Below are 24678 nucleotides of genomic sequence, written 5' to 3'. Positions count from 1 at the left end.
GTGTCTTTTTGCTGTCAAACCTTTTTTATAAACATGGGAATAACTTTGATATTGTTAGTAATATTTCAAGATGAACACTTACTGGACTGAAACAGATTTACTTTGAAAAAATCATGTTAAATGTGAGTATCAAATATGATCATCAGGCTTTTGAGAAAAGTTTATTTATCTCTCAATCATCATTATATTGCATGAGAACGAGCTAGCTGAAATAAGATACGTTTTTAAATATATTATTTTATTTACATTTAAACCAATTTATATATATTTTTTTTAATGGTTGTAGTTTGAATTTAATAAAACTATAATAACCCCAGTGCCATAAGAGTATTTTTTGGCCACTTTTATTGCAGATTGTATTTTTGTTGTTGTTTTTTAAATATTTTTCATTTTAAATGTTTGCATTTTTAAATTCATTTGAATTTTAGTTAAATTTTTTTATAATTTAGTGGTGTTATTTTGTCAATTAAACATGTGATTAACGTCAATTTAAAATAAATTAAAATCAGAAACTAGTTAAAATAAGATTTTGAAATTTTGAAATTATTATTATTATTTTTAGTTAACTATAATAACCCTGGTGTCTTAAGTATTTTTGGCCACTTTTATTGCAGACTGTATGTTTTTTTATTTTATGTTTTATTACTTTTTTTGCATTTTCATTTAAATTTTAGCTAATGTTTTTGTAATGTTTAAATATATCTATATATTATATTAAATTAAAAAGAGAAACTAGTTAATACAAAATAAGTTAATAAAAAGTAATACATAAAACATTTTATTTGATGTTTTTATGGGACGTAGTTTCAGTTAACTATAACCATCCTGGTGCCGAAGTGTTTTTTCAGCCATATATATAGCAGACTGTTTAGGTTTAGGACGGCGTGCAGTAAAATCCTGGGAAGGCAGTTGGAGCATCAATACAAATCAGGGCCAAACGTTCCCAGAGATCCAGAATCAAATGAACAATCAGGCCGAACGGAGCAAGAACGCCCTCGAAAGCCCAATCAGAGGAGATTTACAGGTGCCGCGCAACATCCGCGGGTAAAACAGCGTTCTGCCTCCATTCTGCTGAGGTGCTTACTTGCAGGCACTTTCTTCTCAAACTGTTTACCTGCTCTGTCACACTCGGCCTGCTAATTAATGACTCATTTTCAAATCATTTATCTAAGAGCTGCTGGCGAAGGGAGAAAAAGCAAATCACAGTGGAAAAAAAGGAAGCAATCAGCGCAATGAGGTAACTAACAGCCCTCCTCGTTCGCCACATCGCTATCGTCTCTCAGCATCCATCTCTCTCTCTCCTGTCCTCCGCCGCTCGCACGGCACCATGGGAAAGAGTGCCGGCTAATCACGGGCCTGCGAGAGCGAGGACGAGGAGGGTGGTGGGGGAGGAAGAAGGGCTGCAGGGGCGTCTAATTAAACTCAAAGCTTGATTACGAAGGTGATTATCTTGGCGACGCGGCGTCTCAATCAGAGGCTGAGAGGAGGGCACCGCACTCACCTGGTTGGCCTTCTCCAGGTTCGCCATTAGCACACCCATCTCCTCCACTCTGGAAGACACAAACCTCGCGTTAAACATCACGTTTAATGTTCACATGCAATTACACACAGATTCATGCTGCTGATCAAATGCACAGAGTGCCATGTTTAGTTGGAAAGTTGTTCTGAAATAAGTTCGCCAAGCGACACAAAGGACTAAATAACAATAATATAGCATTTAAACAAGTAGTTTACTACATTAAGTTTGCTAATGTTAACTTGCATAGCTATTAGCTAGTTAGCATACCCCTGATGGAGTCATTATAGTAAAAAAAAAAAAATACATTTTTGCTACTTGAAATAAAATAAACGTTAACTGTTATAATATATTATAAAATAAACTTAAACTTTATTTCAGCAAGTTGCCAAGGCAATATTTCTCATTTTAATTTATATAAACTTAACTAAATAACTAAAGCTAAAATTGAAAAAAAAAAAAAAATTATTTATATGTATATGCACATAAGTGGTCTTTTAGATCGACGAACTGTACTGTATAAGATTTCTATTCAAACTGAAAGCATAATAGTTTTCAAAGCAAAACTGTGACATTTCATTCACCGACGCTCTTCCATCAGCAGCGCTAAACCCAGAAGCGCATATACTTTCCGGCAACCCGACAAAATAAAAGCTCACTGATTTTACGTTTGAAAATGATGAAAATTCAAATAATAATAATAAAAATTATAATAAAAATATTAGCATTTTATTTTTAAGTTTACTATAAAATAATTGTATTTGTACGTAATACTCCCTTTTTATTTTTAAATAAAATAGTATGATCACAATTGATTATTTAGTTTATTATTATTATTATTTAAAAAAAACTAACTAATATTATTGCACTTTATTATCACTATTATTAATAAATTTGTTTATAGTTATATTTTCTGGGTCACACTCCAAGCCGTGGCCCATGTGAGGACCAAACCAAATTTCCAGGTACTCATATGAGAACCAGGCTGAAAAATGTGCACCCCTGTGTGTATATTATATATATATAAATATATATATATACACACACACAGACCCATATATATATAAAAAAAAAACTAATTAAAATAACAAAAACACACGCTTTTGTTAACAAAATTGAAAATGTAAAATATTAAAATAAGAACTAATTCAAAATATTAATTAAAAACTAGAATAGTGTATTTATGAATATAAATAATATTTTGTGTTTAATAATAATGTTTTAGTGTAAATTAATCAATTATTTTTAATTAAAATAAAAAATTAAGTGCTAACTACTACTGTTTATTTTAGTGAAATTTTATGTACATTACAGAATTATATATTATATTAGATTACGTACAAATATGAAAATATTACAATTATACATTTTATATTAGATTACATACCTGTAAATGATTTACTATTTTTTTTTTACAATTTTAATAAAATGTATACATTTCTAAAAATGTATTTAAAAACTTTGTATGTTGTCATGTGTAATTAAAGTCACTAATGTCTCACAAATCTTAAACATACAAACCACAGTAAGTAAGATTTCCTGCCTGATTTTTAGTGTGACACGACTGAAAGGAAAGACTTCAGTGAGTCATTTATTATCATTTATTTCATCAGACTGATTCAAACCAGTAACTTGAGTGATTCAATAATAAAAACAGCCTTCTAAGATTGGTTAATCAGACTACGCTGGTTGTGATGCATCTTTTTTGAGTGCAGCAAGTGAAGACGATGCAATAGAAAGATGTGAATCAGTGTTTCTTTCACCATCACTGAATTTCAGGAAACACTTTTGTTAGACAAGAATATTACACACTGCTAAATGCATTGGCATCAACATCACAGAGCAGAAACAATACCAAAAACCTCCAAATGCAAAGGATAAGCTTCTCCAGTATTTACACATACATCTGCCTAAAACGTGTCCTTTTCTCCAGAGAAACCTCGTAAAGCACAAACGGAAGAAATAAATAAATGAACACAAGTTCAGAAGTTCTTAAGGGAGTCACTGAAGTCAGTAAAATGCAAGGTTTGCTTTCATTAGAGTCGAGTGAGTCATATCTTATCTAGCGCTGCGTTTGGCATCATCGTATCCCAACATGCCCACACACGCGCGCTCACGCTCGGCACAATCAGAGAACTCTCATTTGAATAGCGTCTCGGGGAGATTATTCATAAGGTTTGTTTGAAGTTCAACAGTTTCCTCTCAGCCATCAGGGAGTTGATTTTCAAAAGGTGGAGAGGCAGCGGAATAAAAAGGAGTGAAAGATTGATTAAACATGTGAGTCTCTGAGGTTGCACTAAACAAAGATACCTTCTCAATTAGACGAGGTTTGCTTTAAGAGCACAATCAGAGAAATTTAGTCTGAGGAGAGGACCGTTCAGAGCACTCGCCAGCCACACGGGCCTTTGAGTTTCTCCGTCTGCCGCCTGTCTGAGTCGAGATCCAGAACGCAGTCGTATCATCGGCGGCTGCAGAAGGAGAACCGAACGGAAATCTGACAGCTGAGCAGAAACTGAAATATCCTCTTGATCTGAACTGAATGAAATCTGTCTATCTATCAGAACAGGACCAGATTTACTCAAGCTGTAATCTAGCAACACAGATGATTGTGACGAGCTTTACAGGACAAATCTATTAAAAGCTTTTCAGTGGACGGTTAAATACTACTCACACTAACTTCTATAGCATGTAAAAATGCCAAATATGAAGTATGTACTGTAAAAAAAATTGTGCATTTCTTCTCTTTTATAGGTTGCTTCCTAATCTAGTTTCTAGTCTGTTAAACCTGGCATTGATTATTACGAACATTGTTGGTGTTTGGACTAAAAATCCCTGTTTTTTAAGTCGCTATGGCTAAAAGCATCAGCTAAAAACATAAATGTTAATACATAACTGTGTGACACTGTACACTGGGTGAGATCATAGACTGCACAAAAACATGGGCGTAGTGTCCATGACATCACCCATAGGTTTCTGAAGAGCGTTTTTTTTTTGTTCAAAGTGGGCGGAGCCAGCCATCCACTGCGCATCACTCCCGGATCATCAAAAATGGGCAAAAAGGCAGGACGTGGGTGGAGCTGGTTGCTGAAACCACGCCTGCCTAGCTCGACAGTGGGGACAGCAGCTGTCACTCAAGTGGCCACGCCCTTAAGTATGCAGAAATTTAAGGCTTGATATAATTTAAACGGATGAGAAAAAATTTAATTAAATAAAAAAAATTCCCCCCTCTCACAGTTGTCTTGAAGGGAAAAATTAGCTATATAGATCAAAACCTTTTTTTGTACGAGGCTGTAATCACATTTTTTCTCCTGTAAAGTTTTAACATGGGGGGTCTATGGGACTGACTCCCTTTTAGACCCAGTCTCTAAGCGGCCAGTCGATGAATCGCAGTTTACAGTAAGTCACTTCCGTGTTGGTTTCAAGAGAGAGACCAGAAGGTTGGCACTTGGATGAGATGTTGTATTCCATAATGCAATGCACTTGACTGTGACCAAAATTCTGCATAGTTATTTTTTTTATTACACAAAATTAAATTGAAATGTGATATAAAATTATAAACTGAAAAAGATTATAGGCCTAATTCATGACTCGACCTAACAGTGACAAACATTAAGACCAAATCTGAATTGAATTTAACGTGTACATAAAATGAGTCTTACTTTTCCGCCATTTCTTTGTCGTATTTACACCTCAGTTCCTGCAGCTCTGTCCGGGCCGAGTTGAGCGCTGTGAGACAGAGAAACGGCCGCCATTATTGACCTCTGACCTCATATCAAGCCTCGGATGACCTCACTGTTTGATACGGATCTTACATGACTGAAGCGCTTTGATCCGGTCCTCAGCCTGGCCGAGTCTGACAGGCAGCGAAACGTCTGATTCATGTTCCTCCCTGTGGAAACGGCGAGACAGCAGAGAGATCAGAACAGGAAGTGACTGAAACCCCGCTGAGAAATTAGGAAGCCCTTGAATGGATCTCTGGAAAGCCACAGCTGATTTCTGAGAAGCGTATAATTCAGAGATGAATACAGTAGCATACTACAGTATGTAACAATGCAAAATGTGAAGAATACAACAGAGTACACAGTGTGAGATGCGGTATCCCATAATGCAATGCACGCACAAATAATCATCATACATATCATACAGAGTTCTTAACACAAAACTTGATTAAAACTGCGATGAAAAGTTATTTTTATTTTAGGTGCAGTATCCCATAATGCAATGCATTCAACTGAGACAAAATATCTGCATGTCACAATTCTGAACATAGACACAAAATTTGATTAAAATCTGATTAAAAATTATATATATTTAAATTTTATAATTAATTTTTTATTTGTTTGTTTATTTATTAATTCAGTTATTCAATCAATCATTCAATTTTAGGTGCGATATCCCATAAGGCAATGCACTGGATTTTTATGTGCATATCAGTCTTGTTAACTTTTTTTTTTTTTTACACAAAATTGTAGCATTAAAAATGTAAGATATATATATTATAATTTTAGATGCAAATTCCATAAGGCAATGCACTCTACTGCAACAAATTATGTGCATATCAGTCACAATTCAAAAATGTTTAATACAAAAATGGATTAAAAATGTGAAAAAAAATTGATCATTTAATTTTATATATATGTGTGCATATGAACAGCACTCACTGATATACAGACACAGATATATAGATACAGAGCATACAGTATGCAGCAAGTTTTGTGTGGAATCTTCCAGTGGGTCACGCACCCTTCCTGTGGGTCCTGGTGATTCTGGAGCGGGGCGTCTCCATCCTGATCGTTCTGTGTGCTGTTTGGTGTCATCATGTGGGGTGTCATCAGTGACGACGCGTCCCCTGTCTCCACGGATGCAGGCCCCTCCTCTGTGTGGTCTAAACACAAATAATTACTTTCTCTTTGGAATAACAAGTGCAACCTAACAGTCAGTGTTGAGATAAGATTTTATTTATCAATATAAAGTTACAATACCGTTCAAAAGTTTGGGGTCAATAAGAGGTTGTTTGTTTGTTTTTTGGAAAGAAATTAATTCTTTAATTCAGCAATGATGCATTAAATTGATCAAATGTGACAGTAAAGAGTTTTGTAATTTTGTAATTGTAATCTATTACGAAAGATTTATATTTTAAATAAATGCTGCAATTTAGAATTTTCACCAAATAATCATAAACATAAACTGTTTGCAACACTGATAATAATATGAAATGTTTTTGAGCAGCAAATCAGCAAATTAGAGTGATAGACTCATTTTCATTTTTATTTATTCATTTATTTTCTGTTTTGGTGGATAAAATGGTTTAAAAAAAAAAACTCCATTTGAGGGCAGATTAAAATGAATTCATTGAATTCAATATTTATTTTATTCTTAAAAAATGCACATTTTTTGTTAAGGGTTAGGTTGTTGGTTATGTTTTGTCTGTTTTTTATGATTAATGTAAAAAAAAAAAAAAAAGATTTCTAGATTTTTTTTTCTATATTCTATCAACTTGTTTTCTTTAAATAAATAAATAAAAACTTGCTACGTGTACTGCGTTAGGCTAACCAAGACTTGTCATAGCACTTGCGTATTGTTGCTCTTTTGTTGGTTTTGATTCCTTCTATTGTCCTCATTTGTAAGTCGTTTGGATAAAAGCGTCTGCTAAATGACTACATGTAATGTAAATATAAAGTGATTTATATTAGAAGTCAATCAAAAGTCTCCAGTTACACTATATATTTGTTTTAATTAATTAAGTTTTAAATAAATGAATGGATTATTGGAGTATGTTTTACAAGAAAATACTATTTTAGTGTTTGTATTTTAAATATTTAAAGTTTAATTCAATGTATTACTTGCTGTTTCTTTGTAATATTTACTATGTGAGTGAAGAATTGCTTCTCAACAGTTGTTTTCAGTGTAGAGAACAATGTGTGTGTGTGTGTGTGAGAACATTATTATATTGCCATATTGTTACAGTTTCTGGTGTGTTTTAGACTCTGACCTGCTTTGTCAAGGCACTCCAGGTGTTTTCTCCGGTGCTCTGAGATTTCTGCGAGCAGAGCGTCACCGTCAGGAGCCGAACGCTGAAGTTCTGCCAGACGCTCCTGAGTGGCCTGCAGCAGCGGAGCCGGATCTGTACACACACACATAAAGAGATACAAAGCTACATTTGTGCACAGTCCCATCTGAGAAAACTCAGCAAACGTTTGAGGGCAAAAAAGGTCAATTGTCAATAGACCTTAGGTTAGATGCCATATTGAATTTAACACGGATGGGGGGGAAAAAAAGGCTTAGGGACAGACTTACAGTCTTTATAATGACACACAATGCAAAAAGGCCTTAGATAACATCATTTTCATAACTCACAACATAACTGCTTTATGGAGTTTTTGTCTACTGAAAGTTTCTTCCCGAAAGACGTTTCATCAGCTGAACAATCAGTTCAATTCATTGAACACACTGTACTTCAGTCCCTCACAGCCTCGCTTTCATTCCTGTCAATATCAAATATGGCATTACCTTGCCTAAGGTCAATAGTTTAGCAATTCATGAAGCACTTCTCACACAGAGATCACTTTTAAAATAAGCAGCTTTCTGGTCAGCATGGTTTGAACGGATTTTGCGTGCGAAATTTCAAAGAGCAATAGTAAATGTGAAAATACCTTTACACTTTCTACAGTTATTATTTAATTTGACTAATATAATGCTAGAAAAACTATTATTATACAATTGCTACCAATTTTTATTATTTATTATCATTAATATTAATTAAAATAAATAAATAATAATAATAATAAAAAGTCAAATTCCTTTAAATAAAGTAACCTATTTAATAGCATTGGTAACACTTTACAAAAAGAACCCATTAGCTAACATTACTTAAATGCATTAACCAATGAGACATGCATTTATTAGTATTTATTTATTTTTAACATTTATTTATTTATCTCAGGTCCATTAAATAATATTAGTGCTGTCAAACAATTAATCGCATCCAAATTAAAATTGTGTGTACTGTGTAGGCTATATTTATTATGTATATATAAATACACACACATACAGTATATATTATATATCATATTCTTATGTTTTATATAAATATATTCAATATATAAACATAACTTATTTTTCTTAAATATATACATCATGTGTTTGTATTTATATTTGCATAATAAATATACACAGTACACACACATATATTATGTAAAGAAAAACTTTTATTTTGGATGCAATTAATCGCGATTAATCGCTTGACCGCACTAAATAATATTAACACTTTAGTAGTGTATTAGTGAACATTAACTAAGAGTAAAAAATGCTTGTCACTGTCAGTTCATGTAAAAAACTGGAAGCTTATCATAAAGTGTTACTAAAACATAATTTCCCACATCACAGCAAATCAAAATATTCCCTCCATATCAGGCCCGTATCACTAAAAACCACCAACCTCAGCTGCTTAACTTGCTCCCAAATACTTATCTAGACAAATCCAACAAAGTAGAAGAGGATAAAAAGTCACCCAAAAAAAGAAATAATATATATATATATATAAGGTGAGATTCTTTAGCACAACAGAGGAGCTGTTTTGCAATGCATGTGTCTCAGCGAGGGGCCCATGGGGCCAACTAGGAGGCTGTTTCTGCGCTAACAAGTCTCCTCTGGATCATTTGATCATTTAAATTATTATGCCAGGAATCCTCAGGAGGCGACTCGGCTCTCCACATCACAGGGCTGTTTTTAATCTTCCGTCTTCCCTTTCTTCCCCTGAAAAAGTTGAGCGTGGCGCAGCTCTGAGAGGAGCCGTGCTCCTGTTGTGTACCTGGCAAAGGAGGTGACTCCCCGAGCCGGCGCGCAGAGAGAGAGGAGGCTCATGGGAGCGTGGCTGACACGGGGAGGGGAGTCTTTCACAACTCCAAAAGACGAGGGAAATCGCTTCTTTTTCCACTTCGACCCGTGGTGGCTTTCATCCTGCGCGACAGGGGTTCTGATCCGCTCGCGCTTCTCAAGCCGACACAGATCCACTCTGGTTCCCGGCTCGCTCGGACCGGAGGTATATCCGGTTGGATTTTCCGTCCCTCTAAATCGGGGTCAGACGGGGAGGCCGCGAGGGCAAGAGAGTATTTAATAAATCAGGACGTTAAAAACAGTCAGCTAGACTTTAAAGCCGCAGAGCACACGTACGTGTGCGCTTTGTTACAAAAGCACAGTGGATATTGCGTCAGTCACTTGGGACGCTGCTTTTAAGAGTAGTATAACCCCTTTTACACAAAGACGACGGCTTAAATCAGCGCATCAACTCCTTTATCGCTTTCTTTTAAGTTCTAATGATCAAACCCTTCAGGCTTTATTCTCCAACGCAACCAGCGATTCTCCTCAATCAGACGCTGGGAGTGAAATTCTGCAAACTAGATGCGTTTGCGAGACAGCAGAAATCGCATTATGGAAGTCGCTGTAGATATTAAAGTGTGTGTTTGCGTGTCTTGCGGGAGCTGATCAAACCGCAGACATATTGCATGTGGCTTCTGCTTAATTCCCAGAGAAAGAAACCAATAACATGGTATCAAAAGAAACATTTTTTCTGCACATGTACTAATGCAATATGCCATTTTTATTTATTTGTTTGTTTTCTGCCATGGTGCCATAGCCATAGTGTTTTTGGACACATAGACTTTAGTACCATTGTATATTTTTTGATGGTAGTTTTATATATACCATTAAACTGAAATTCATGTCATGCTATTCACATGATACTCAAAAAAACATGGTATTTTTGACAAATATACCATGGCAGTACCATTGTACAGAGTGAATTTCAGTACCAATGTATATTTTAAATTACCACAGAATTACATTATACCATCATTGTACCATGGTACCACCACAGTACTTTTTTTGGTAAAAGATGGTATGATATGATATATATGATACTGAAATGTATGTACCATAGTATTTATAAGGTAAATATGGAAGTATTATGGTACTTTTTAGTGTGTACCATCTGGTACCATGATAAAAACATGACATATTGTCTAGTAATAATATACCATAGAACACTACAAAAAATAAATGAAATAAATAGTAAATAAATATTTTTCTTTTCTTTTTTAGTAGCTCATATAACCTTGGGTAACTCTGTTACTAAAGGGAAATAATTAGTAAATAGTCTATTGTATAGTCGCCTTAAATAAATAACACCAACTACTGAATCTACTGCATCTACTGGCATCAAGAAATGAAAGACTTTGGATAATCAGTTATCGTCTCATGTTAATTTGTTTTCGATGTTGCTGCATTACTAAAATAACTGTCATGTTCATTCCTCCCTCTTTGCTTTGTGCTGTAAAGTTTATTCGTGTTGATTACGGAGGCTATTAGAGAGTGTCAAACACATTCTATCAAATCAGATGCAATCATTCCCTGATTAAATTAAGTGTTAATGGCAGGTAAAGGAGGACGAGTCTCGTTCAGGCCCACGGTTCACTCAGTGCTGGGTTTGGACATCACAGACCGCCGATTAGCTTTAATGAATCTGTCCTTTTACCGTCCATGTAAATACACTGCTCGTTTTTTCATTTCTCCATAACTTCATTATGCTTGATTGGATGTTTGCCTTCAGGTCATGTTCACTAATACCAGCAAACCCCCTTACAGACGTTATAAATCATAACCACAAAAAAACAATCAATTTCAACACTAGTACAGAACATTAATGAGAGAATGAAGCGGTTGGGGAATGTTTGCGCCTGTTGACGTGTCTGGTAGTATGTGACTCCACACATAACCACACTGCATGCTACATCCCGTGTTCAGTCCTTGACTTCTTTATTGATGTACACTCTTAAAAACGAAGGTTCCAAAAGCATGCAGCGATGCCATTTTTGGTTCCTCAAAAAACCTTTCAGTGATAAGCTCCATTTTTTCTTGAGTGTGAAGAACATTTTAATAAGCTAAAGAATCTTTTTCCACTATAAAGAACCTTTTGTGGAATGGAAATGCTCCATGGATGTTGAAGGTTCTTCATGGAACCACTGATGCCAAAAAACAACCTTTATTTTTAAAAGTGTATCAAATGTAAAGACAGAACTGGATTATAAATGCACAATACAGCACTTATTAGTGAGATGTTAGCAGGCATAAAAACAGTAAACTCAAACAGTAGAGCATGTTGCTAGCACACCAAGATCATGTGTTCGAATTATCGATTCATTATGCATGGTGTTTAAGAAAAAAACTAATAAATCACTTAGATTATAATCTGCCAGATGCATAAATTTATATTAAAGAAAAAAGAGATCACTTTTTCCACAAAAATATGAAGCAGCACAAACTGTTCTCAACATTGATAATAATCAGAAATGTTTCTTGAGCAGCAAATTTGCATATTAGAATGATTTCTAAAGGATCATGTGACACTGAAGACTGGAGTAATAATGCAGAAAATTCAGCTTTGATCGCAGGAATAAATTACATTTTACAATATATTCAAATAGAAAACACTTATTTTAAATGGTAATAATATTTCACAATAGTACTGTTTTTACTGTATTTTTGATCAAACAAATGAGGCCTTAGTGAGCAGAAGAGACTTCTTTCAAAAATACAGAAAAATCTTACCAACCCCAAACCTTTGAAAACTAGCGTAAATGCATTACTGAGATCTAGTTTGGATTTGGATCCACTTTTTAACCGTTTGTGTCTCATTGCTGTGATAGACTGTGGATTGTGTTCATTTTAACGGTTCATGTTTTGATCTTATTTTCTCAACTGTGTTCCACAAAAACCTGCTATTCATCTTTTGCTTTCTGCTCTAATTAAAATGCTTTTCATGCAGGTCTTCGCTCACACCTGATAAAACGACGGCCTAAACTTGCATGACGCAACATCCCCCAACTCACCATCCAACAAAAGCACGATCGATCCTCTCCTCCGGCCTAAAGACGAGACGCAGAAAGCAAGTTAAAGCACGCAGTGGCAGGCGAGTGGGGTGGCACGGCGTGCCAACGTGAGCAGGTGTGTCAGGGCGGTCTGTCTTGGCCCTGTCAGCGCTACACCGTCATTAGCCAGCGCGGGCGCAGCGGGGAGCAGCGCGCATCTCTCTGGGCCCTCTGTAATTACGCTCTGACATAATTAACCCAGCAAGCCCATTAGCCTAGCGCCGACTGCAAAAAAAAGCTTTGCTATAATTATTTGTTGTGTGCATGCTAATGAGACCAGCTGTGCGCCCATCGTACAACACGAACAAATTAATTTACAAGGCTGCGCTTCAAGGGTTTTTTTTTCCTCGCACCTTTCAAATACACACTCAGAAAGCACCATCTTTTTTGACTATCGAGTGGATGCTCAAAGTTCAAAAGCGTCTTGTCAGTCGAGCGTATGGACTCTAGTGTTTCCCACAAATCAATGACAATAAGGCAACTTTCTATTTACAGTAAACAAAAAACGTCCCAATTTATTCCAAGTACATATTTCAGAGAACTAAAAATATTGAACAGCTCTGACTCTTAATAAAGATTTAAAATCCATAAATTCCCCATGATTTACACTCTAGTCGGATTAATATGAACATTAAAGTGAAGTTAGATGAGGATTACATTAGATTAATACAAATTTATGAGTAACTAGAGCTTCCTTCTGCACATCCTGTCAGAGTTTCACCCCTCTCATTCTTACAACAGCAAGATCAAACCAGAAAGTACCATGGTATTACCATGCTTCAAGACTTGGTTCCATCCATAAAAAAAAAAGCTGAAATGAGCAGTGTTGGGTAAATTACGCAAAAAAAAGTAATCCACTACATTTTACTAATTACTTCTTTAAAATTGTAATTTAATTACATTACTGATTACTGCATTTAAAAAGTAATTAGATTACTAATTACTTTCAAATTACTTTCAAGTTTACTTTTCAAGTTATCAAACCTAAAAAATACACTACAAAGTAAAACTCATAGTTCTTTCATTAATTTAATATTGACTGAAAAATTACATAAATATTATTTGTATCTTGCAATATCAAAAAAAAAAATGGGGGGGGGTTGTAAAATAAAGAAAACAAATGTAGATATATCTAAAGAAACTTGAAGTGTCTATTTTTAAATAAAGTCATGTCGAAAACAAATATTCTCTGATAAAATAATTTGAATGAAACCAACGCAAGGTACACTAGGGCTGTGTATTGGCAAGAATCTGGCGATACGATGCATATCACGATACAGGGGTTGCGATACGATATATTGCGATACTGTAAGCAAGGCGATATATTGGGATATTTCTTATTTTAGGAATAGGATATATTTTTTAGGAAAGCTGTCATTAAGAGCACACCGCTATATGCAAACCTTAGCAATAAATAAATAAAAATTGTTTAACCAGAACACACTGGGATCTGCATTGAAATAATCAGTCCGTGTAACATTCAACATTATTGAACCACTTTTTGTGCAGTACGAGCCAAGGAAGAAAAATTATATTTTATAAAAAGACCATATATATTTTTAAACCCTGCTTTAAAGGTTCAGAGTTTAAAGCGAACTATATTAACGCTAACATTAGTGGTGTGCTCTAATGCTAGTATTTTCTATATTTAGTATCGGGGAAGTCGTGGCCTAATGGTTAGAGAGTTGGACTCGTAATCCAAAGGTTGCGGGTTTGAGTCTCCGGCCGGCAGGGATTGTAGGTGGGGGGAGTGAATGTACAGCGCTCTCTCCACCCTCAATACCACGACTGAGGTGCCCTTGAGCAAGGCACCGAACCCCCAACTGCTCCCCGGGCGCCGCAGCATAAATGGCTGCCCACTGCTCCGGGTGTGTGTTCACTGCTGTGTGTGTTCACTGCTGTGTGTGTTCACTGCTGTGTGTGTGTGTTCACGGTGTGTGTGTGTTCACTGCTGTGTGTGTGCACGTTGGATGGGTTAAATGCAGAGCACGAATTCTGAGTATGGGTCACCATACTTGGCAGTATGTCACTTCACTTTCACATTTCCTGTCACTGTTTAAGTTCAGAGATGAAGACTGATATCTAGCGGTCGGGATATGAACTCAAAACTAGACAACTACCATGAATCCTGTATGATTTATAAAAAAAAAATTAAATATCGATATTCCGTTTTTGAGAATCGATACAGTATCGGCAAACAAAATATCGTGATACTCACGTGTATCGATATTTTCTTACACCCCTAAGGTACAGTCTTTCCCGTCTGACTTCACCTATAATGTGATCACACCCACGCACATCATGCGCTATAAGATAATCATCCACATGAAACCAGACTTGAGACGCGCAAACATGTAAACATCCACATCACCTCCGTAAACGAAGAAAGATTTAAGTTAATCTCGCATACTTTTCGTTTTTGGAAGAAGACGCGTTGTGAGGAAGCCTGAATTTACCTCAGAAGAAGAATGCGATGCAACGCGGCTTAATCCAGCGGAGGATCTCATTCAGAGAAGTCATTTATTTTTACTTATATTAGTGTTACTGTGACATAAACTTGTACACATACACTTGGTGAACTGTTCCAAAACTATAATGCCAGACTAAAATATGTGAAATCGAGTGCAACATTTTGAAATATGATTGCAACTTTTCATTGCATCTAAATGTTGTAGGACTCGTCTGAATTTTAGCTCGCAATCTCCAGTGATTTATTAAAGGGCACACTGAAGCGCAAAATATGATTTTTACTTCATATTTTAACACTGCGTTTGTAACTTAAGTAACGTAATTTATTGACATTAGTAACTGTAATCAAATTACATAAATTTAAAATGTAACGCATTACATTACTGTGTTACCAGGAAAAGTAATTAGAATACAGTAACGTGTTACACCCAACTCTGGAGATGAGATATCTTTATTATCTCAGATGTGTCTCTTAGAAAATAAGATTAGATAGGCACATCTCATATGTTCCTCCTGAGAAAAAGACAGCAACATTTCAGCTTCTCAATGTCTCAAGAATTTGAGTTATTATTCACATTCATCTGATAACTCTACAATCTATTGTCTCTTTTTCACAGCATCTGGCTTTATTTCTAATTTTACGAGAGATATATTTGATACACAAATAAGAGTCATTCAAAAGTCTATTTTTAATATATATTTTTTTTATTCATTTTAATTGTTTAAACATTTTTTGCAAGGCTGCATTTATTTGCTAAACAATACAGCAAAAATTGTAAAATTGTGAAATATAATTGCAATTTAAAATAAGTGTTTTCTATTTGAATATATTGTAAAATGTAATTTATTCCTGCGATCAAATCTGAATTTTTCAGGATCATTAATCCAGTCTTCAGTGTCACATGATCCTTCAGAAATCATTATAATATGCTGATTTGATGCTCAAGAACCATTTCTGATTATTATCAATGTTGATCACATTTTTCAGGATTCTTTGATAAATAGAAAGTTCAAAAGATCAGCATTTATTTTAAATATGATTCTTATGCAACATTAAAAATATCTTTACTGTCACTTTTGATCAATTTAATACAATTATTTGCTTTAAAAAGAACTTTCTGACCCCGATCTTTGTCTGTCTGTCTTTATATCTATCTATCTATGTATCTGAAAGCTCACAGTGGCATTGTAAATATCGCTCACTATTATGAAATGATGACTAATGATGATCTGATACAATTGCTGCAGCATATTTCAACATTTTTGCAAGTGTACAAGCATGAGAACAGTGTGACCTGATCTTAAATGTTCCATGAAAACCATCATTGAAACTTAAATTCCTCTCATTTTAACATTCAACAGTCTTTGCCCTTGATACTCGAGTGGTAATAATAAATGCTTTTGTAAAAGCCTTGATGAAGAAAGTAATAAAGCGGGGAGAGAAAGAGGTACGACTGCGTGCGCTGAAAGACAAACTTCCCTCTCAAAGCCTTTTTGTTTTAGTGGTGTTGTGAAGGACACAGTCGGACAAACATCAATAAGAATCAGCTGTGAAGTGCGCTTGAAAGCGGCGCAGAGGCGCAGCTACGTGCGGCTTCGCTGGAGACGAGTGATCTCAATAAAAGATGAAGGATACAAACAAGAGAGAAGTCAACGGTTCGGGCGAGAGAGCCAAGCATTTGTGTTAACTCTGGAATATGAACTCAAGGCCACCAGGATGATTTCAGGAGATGTTGGTGACTTCTGGTGCCGTGTGAATCTGACAAGCATCAGGATAGAAGCATAATATAGAAGCATCAGGAGTCATGAGGAACTGGCTTTATGAACAAATGTGGGACAAAACATCCATTCAAGAGCGTCAAGTGGTTCAGAGACAGCCACAAGCAAACTGTGAGAGAAAGCAGCCTAAAAAGACACTTAACATGTCTGAATGTCACTGCATTACAAACTCAATATCAGAGCAAGTGTAACTGATTTCTAAGATGCACATAAACACTTTACAAGCAACATTTTGTCTTGTTTTATTCATCCTTAAAATAAAACTGCGTACACTGTAAAAATTTCAACCTTCAACTTAAACTTAAATTCAGTTGCTGCAAAAGTACAATCAAATTAGCTGTACAAGTCACTTAAAAAAATCAAGCTGAATCGGGTATAATTTAACAAATGAAGTTGAAATTGGTTAAATGATTTGGATTTAATTATGTTGAGTCTGATCTAGTCAATGAATCAAAACCGGTCTGAACGATTCATTCACAAATTGCACTAAAAGATTCATTTACAAATCTGACTCAGCTGTTCTTAACGGTTCAGTCAAATGGTTTAACGTTTCATTGACTCCCTGAACCGAGAACCCTCTGGTGTTAATGAATTTTATTATTACTTAAATGCAAATTACAATTTGGTCCTAAATGGTTTCATTTTTATGAGCTGAATCGTGACTAACAAACCGAACTGGGACATGTAAAATTATAATAAGAACCCTTATTATTAATAAAACCTAATCAAAAAGTAAACATGATTATGTGCTTACCTATGGCTTTATTAGAGAGTTTTATAACAGTGGTTATCAGTGAACAAAAGAATGGGTTTTAGAATCAGAATCTGCTTTGTTGAATCAATTCTTTAAAATGAACTTGTTACATTTGCTTAAACAAGACAAAGAGAAAAACTAAGAAAATATATTCTCTAAAACAAATCTCAATATCTGACAAAATTTTGCTTAAGGATACTCGGATGAGTTAAATTCTTTTTTAAATTGGAGTCAATGGCACTAGCTTTGATATTCCTGAAAAACTAAAAAATATAAAAACAAATAGTAATATATGACACAATTGGATTTTTTTTTATGTTTTAAGGATTTTCTTATCTTATTTAATAAATGTTATTTTTACTGGAATAAATGACACTTGCTTTAATTTTTTTCTTAAAAAAAAAAAAAAAAAACTAAATTAAAAATATATTCACCAAAAACAAATCATAAGATTTGATGTTCAGATTATTACATTTATATTTGATTTATTTATTTTTACTGGAATAAATGACAATTGCTTTGATATTTATGAGCAAAATAAAATTAATTCAAAATGTATTTGCTAAATGCAATATGTAACATCTGACACAATATATACTTGTTTTTAATTGATTTTTTACTGGAGTAGACAGATTTGATATTTCTGAGAAGAATAAAATATCCTAAATATATTCTCTAAAAACAAACCAGAATATGACAATTATACTTGTTCATTTTTAAAATGAATTAATTTCTATTTTTTTATATATTTAAAGCAAAAACATTCAGACATTTGTAAGAGTAAAACGTGTCTAAATACGTTTTGAGAACACTATATTTATAGTAGACACAAATTCTACACTTTTTAAAATATATTTTACCTTTTATTCATCATGTAAGGCACTTAAGAACACGATTATTTCCGTGACGGCTTGTCAAGAGGATACAGTATACTGTAAGATGCTGTGAGACACGTGAGGCTTATATATTCACCTTCACACACACACATTGGCTCCAGTATTTTCCCCCTGTGGGCTTGTTCTCTATAGGGACTCATTGGCCGGGCAGCACTTTTATGAACATAATGCATTATTAAACATCTCAAACATCTCCTGGGCTTTGTGTTTATTACTACTCTTACAAACCATCAGTACATAATCTCAGGCGGCCCACAGAGAGCTCTCTCTCTCTCACACACACACACACACGTGGATATCTGACGAAAAATCCCCTGAAAGAGTCACATCTTCAACAATAAGACGCACAGAGTGTGAACTACTAATGAAACATGTGACACTGAACACGTTCGGTCCCGAAGGACCTCAAGATCATAAACAACCACAACACGATGGGTTTTTTTTAGATGAAAAGGTACATCTAAGCATGTTATTTTTTTTTAAGTGTGCAAAACTGCAGCAGGTCACATGAGTTTCACTTTCAATCTGGAGGAAACTAATGAAGTACACAAAATACTGTCACTCTTCCATGGAAACAGTGACATAAAGAGGCTTACAGATGTGCGAGGGAATTACCAGCGTGAAAAATACATCCGGCTGTAAGCGTTTCAATACACACATCCAAATTACATCTCAAACTGTCATGAACTTCGAAATCTTTGATGGTTAAAGAAATAGTTCACAAGCATTTGCTCACCTTCATGTCACTCTGGGAGCTGAATGCACACTGTTGGTCTCCAAAAATGACCAAAAACATCAGAAAAGCACCAATAAAAGAGGTTAATGTGACTATATGCGCTATATTCCAAGTCGAATGACGACTATATGTGATGAACAAACCCAAATTTAAGATGCAATTCACTTATCCACATGACTGACTTTGTTTTACCTTTTATCCATCATAAATACTTTCTTTAATTACAACTATAATATAATGAAACTATTTGAATATTTATAGAAATATTTTACATTTTTAACAAGATTTTTGTAACAAAAATTATGACAATTTTTACCAAAAACATCAATACTAACCCTAATGTTTTATTAAAATCTGGGTCTGTTCCTCAAAAAACCATCAAATGACTTCAGAAGACTTATATAGTGCAATATATAATGTATATAGTGCAAGAGCCGTATAAACTTTATATGGTTAAATACACTTTAATGGTGCTTTTTTCCCCCCTTTTTTATATAATGACGCAATTCACTGATCCACAGCTCTCAAATCTAATATTTGTATTAAAAACTGGCACATCAACAACAGTTGACATCAATAATGCCAAATGCCATCTTATAACTTGTAAACAAATTAGAATTTTATGCCACTGTCATTTTATTTTTGATACTCAAACGTCTTTTATATAATAATTTTATGGTTTTATCTTTATCCCAGATCCATTCTCAATCTTAATATACAAAAATCCATCATAAAATATGATATTTCTAATTACAACTATCTAATAATAATAATATTGTAAAATATAAAAAATTAGACAAAATATAATTTTTGTTTTTTTACAAATTTGGAAAAAATATATTCAGTATTTATGGTGTGAAAAATTGGTGAGAAATTTATTTTTTTACACAAAATTATGTAATTTCCACTGCAACTAGCAATGATAACCCTTATAATGTTTATCAAAAGTAGACAAAATAATTAGTGATATGCACTATGTGGGAAGATGTTTAGTGAATAATCTCCTAAATTTGGGTCTGTTCTTCACGCAAAGCATCAAATGAAGGCTCTGAATATAGCACAAAGTCGTATGAACTTCTTTTATAACAGTTGAACGGTGCTGTTTGGGGCTTGACAGTGCTGTATAGTGAAAGTGGACGGTTATATTTAGAGCTTTATGAACACCCTGTGAAGTCAATCAGTCTTTCAGGTCTGAAAGTGAGTTTAATTAGCATTTTTGACAGTAACCTGCTGATCTCTGCTGCAGTACCCCTGGTCACCACTAGCCAGCGCCGCAGCTCTAGCATTCATTAGAGCAAACAGCAGATTGATGAGGTCTTTCATGACAAAGGCATCTTCAGAGCGCCGGCTAAAGTTGGGTCCTTTCGAACGCAGCCGGTTTGGGTCGACACGCAGCAATTTCCTGAAGATCCACAGCTCTCGACCGACATGAAACACGCAAGACACCGCCTCAGGGGTACTGACGGAGGGAGAGGGGGCACAGGGGGATTATGGGTACAAAAACACAGGCAGAGGTAGAGCGAGCACCCGTGGCGCCTGTCTTACGGCTACGCCCCTGGCAACAGCCCTCTCCAGGTGAGCCGGCTACAGAGAGACGCCTTTGAGTGACAGGCTGTCTCGAAGAACACGCCGGCGCAGGAAAGACGCTCCTCTGGAGGGACTAACTTTGACTTTTCCTGGCTTTTCCTCTAGTCAGCGGATGCAGAAATGGAAAGCATCCATATGACCGCGGGGCACGAATATGACGGCGCTAAAAACACATAACCGAGAGCTGTGTTATTTATAGCCGAGGCTCTGATGAATCCGAATACGGATGGGGAACGTGTAGCAGATGGCCTGTTAACAACATCAGGTGAGCCGCGAGCCTCCCAGATGAGCTACCTGAGAACGGAGAGGTGCTCAGAGTCGAACGCTTTTAGAAAGCAGACAACAGAGCTTCCCTTAAGAGCCGCGCGGCGCAAAACGCAAGAGCTGCCAGATCACAGAAAGTCGCCTATTGTGGAAACAGACAAAGAAATAAAATGTTTAACGGTTATTTTGGTGAACACACACACAAGTGTAGATGTATGTCTCATATGCAGGTGTTTCTTCAACTATAGCACAAGCACTTTTATGTCACTAACAGACACGAACGGAAATAAATGACGAAGACAGCTAGCTTTATCATATGAATGTCACTATCATTTTATTTTAGATGCTTAACAGACTTTTATAAAGCAATTTAATTGTTTTTACCTTTGTCCCAGATACAAAATCAAGCATAAAATATGAAAATCCATCATATTATATATACATTATTCATTATACAATTCACTATATTTTTAACTGAAACAATTCATACAATAATTAAAATGAAAAAAAAAATAATATTTATAAAATATATTTGTAAAAAAAGCATTTTCAGTAGTTATTTTGTGAAAATATTTTTTCACACAATAAATATAATATAACTTTATACACTTTACACACAATATAATTTTTTTTAAACACAATTAAGATGTTATTTCCACCACAATAATAATCCTAATAACATTTTATCAAGTCAACAAAATAATTTGAGATGTAAAGAACTAGTGCTGTCAAACAATTAATCGCATCCAAAATATAAGTTTTTGTTTACATAATATATGCGTGTGTACTGTGTATAGTTATTATGTATATATAAATACACACAGCATGTATATATTTAAGAAAAATATGTTACGTTTATATATTAAATATATTTATATATGATATAATTTATGATATATATATGATATATATGTAAATACACAAATATTTTCAAAATATATACATGTGTGTGTTTGTCTTAATGTATACATAATAAATATACACAGTACACACACATGTAAACAAAAACTTTTATTTTGGATGCGATTAATCACAATTAATCATTTTACAGCACTATGAAAAACAGAAAATTCGAGGTAAATATTAAGTTTTAATGTTTTACTTATATAATTATAATATATTTTATATTTCTTACAGTTTCTTTCTAAATAATATTGTGCATCATTTCCAAACAAGCTGTAATTTTGTCAGAATACGCAACAATGAAAAATTTTCAAATATTGTCATTTCCACCATTGAACATTATCAAAGATGTGATGGAAATGGAAAACTGAAAAAATAAATAAATAATTCCTCTGTGATGCATCTGTGCAAGTCTACTAGTAGACAAATTAAATAAGCTAGTGCCAGTGCAAGTTTATTTTCTAAGTGTCCATAGGGCCAAAAGTGCCCACAGTTGAAGAAACACTCACATCTGTTTTACAATTGTTTTTCATAATTATACACAGCTGAACAATCAGGGATTCAATAATTGCTGACGAAACAGGAAAACAGAGCAAAACACAAGAACGTGGAAATGGGGAGCCATCATCATGGCGATGGTGGATTTCTGTTGATATCAGCCACACGGACAGAACGAGAGACACACACAGTGATTAGCATGTAGAGCGTAAAGGACGCATCAGCATTTTCCAACCGCCGCCTCCTGGAGTCAAAAGACAAACTCAACTCTTTGTAGATAAATAGATGAGCAGCATGTTTTTGTTCACTTTATCAATACCGTACAAGCGGTGCATTAAAGTGGCGGTCGCAGGACGCTATCGCTGAACAGGAAGTCATTGAAGACTAAAAGCAGAGCAGCGTTATGTGTTTATCTCAACACACTGTCACTGGGAGAATAAACACTACAGGTACAGTAGCCTATACAGCCATGATGGACAGAATCACATTAAACACGCTCGAGTCGCTGATTTAATCCATTATAGATGAAATATGTTCGGCTGTGATGTTATTACTCTACTTCATAGAACAACTCTGACGACACCACACACTGAACGATGCCTGAAATAAACTTATTTATAATAAAACTAGTGACAAACATCCAGAACATCATATAAACCATCGGCAACCACCCAGAACACCCTAACAACCACAACTAACACCCTGGTAACTACTGTACCTAGCAACAACCCAGAACACCCTAGTAACCACCTAGCAACCATCCAGAGCACCCTAGTAACCTCCTAGCAACCATCCAGAACACCCAAGTAACCACATATAAAACACTAGTAACTACTGTACCTAGCAACCATCCAGAACACCCTAGTAACCACAACTAACACCCTGGCAACTGCTGTATTTAGCAACCACCCAAAACACCCTAGTAACCACATATAACACCCTGGTAACTACTGTACCTAGCAACCACCCAGAACACCCTAGTAACCACCTAGCAACCATCTAGAACACCCTAGTAACCACAAATAACACCATAGTAATTACTATACCTAGCAACAACCCAGAACACCATATAAACTACCTGGCAACTACCTGGAACACCCTAGTAACCACCTAGCAACCATCCACAACATTAAACTGGTATTTTGTTTCCTTAAAAAAAATATTCCTTAAACATCCTTAAAACAAGGCTGATCTAAGAAGCAAAATATTTAAATGCATTTTCAGAGAATGCACATTGAAATAAATGTTTTTTTAACTCCATTGCTATTTTTGTCTTCTTTCAAGCATAAATCTCACTAAAGTTTGTTAATTTATGTTTAAAAGGCAAAAATGTAAAAAAATATATAAACTATATTCAACATATCTTCTCAGAAAACAAGACTTATCTGATATATTTTATCTTTATGGATGTTTATATATTTTCAGTGGAAAATAAGACAAAAATACTGATTAAGAAAATGAGTGGTTTGCATGTACACCAATAAAACAGGTTTTTATTATGTGCTGCTTTGCTGTTCGTTCTCTGATAATGAACACAAAACCGCATCAACATGTCTGATCAACAATCTTCAGTGTTTCCTCACATGACTACAGGAAGCCGAGCGCGTTTACTGTCCTTTACGGCACCTGGGACGGCTCATTCCCGGGACGGCAGGGGGGGTGACCTTGCTCAAAGCCAGAGGAAGGAACAGATTAATAGGTTGCTGTAGACGACAGGCTCACCCTCACAGATGGCAGGATCTGTCAGGGGCCGATACAGATGAAAACGCAGCTCTCGTCATCAGGACGATTCGCGGGGAGGTCAAGCACCGGGTTACACACGCATCTGACGGCCGCGGCTTTGGGGGGAAACTTTGGCTGCGTTTGGCCACCGTCACCCTTTTGTAGCGTGCTAATCTGAACACGTCCTTGTGTAAACTAAACCGGCCAAAAGCTAAACCTAAAATATTAGATTTTAAAATATACAGATTTTGCCACGTTTTATGACCCTTATGTGTCTGAACATCTACTTAAGAAACATTTTCAATCAATTCTTCTTTATACCTTGTAAGAGTTTTCACATTATTTTAGTAGCTGACTGTACTTCGTCGGAGCAAAGGCATAATTGTTAACATGCTCAGTATACAGTATTTTAAGCATATTGTGCTTGGGTTTGAGTCCATGTATCTGTCAAATGTAACTTAATGTGGCTCAAAATCACTCTCCAGAACATTCTCGTTCAATATTCCTGGCTGGTGGAATAATCTTCCCACCCCAATCCAGAATGCTGGATCCCTGTCAATCTTTCTCTCCCTCCCTTACTAGCTTGTAGTTATTTGAACAATGACTGAGACTTGGTGTTACGAGCACTT

The 24678-nt window shown here is 35.3% G+C and overlaps 1 protein-coding gene across 1 annotated transcript in view; it reads right to left on the bottom strand.

Moving 5' to 3' along the window:
* Window positions 1-24678, bottom strand: part of LOC306849785 (homeobox protein cut-like 2) — a gene marked incomplete at its 5' end in the record, with an annotated part of 166409 nt that overhangs the window by 17970 nt on the left and 123761 nt on the right. The window contains 5 exons of the mRNA XM_079385094.1: window positions 1502-1550; window positions 5176-5242; window positions 5329-5405; window positions 6260-6401; window positions 7509-7640. Of these exons, the coding sequence (XP_079241220.1) occupies window positions 1502-1550; window positions 5176-5242; window positions 5329-5405; window positions 6260-6401; window positions 7509-7640 (467 nt within the window). The remainder of the gene's footprint in view (window positions 1-1501; window positions 1551-5175; window positions 5243-5328; window positions 5406-6259; window positions 6402-7508; window positions 7641-24678) is intronic.

This window comes from Barbus barbus (genome assembly GCF_936440315.1).
Source record: "Barbus barbus genome assembly, chromosome: 29".
Lineage (NCBI taxonomy): Eukaryota > Metazoa > Chordata > Actinopteri > Cypriniformes > Cyprinidae > Barbus > Barbus barbus.
The sequence above is the reverse complement of the archived record's forward strand: the minus strand, read 5'-3'. Positions and strand labels throughout refer to the sequence as shown.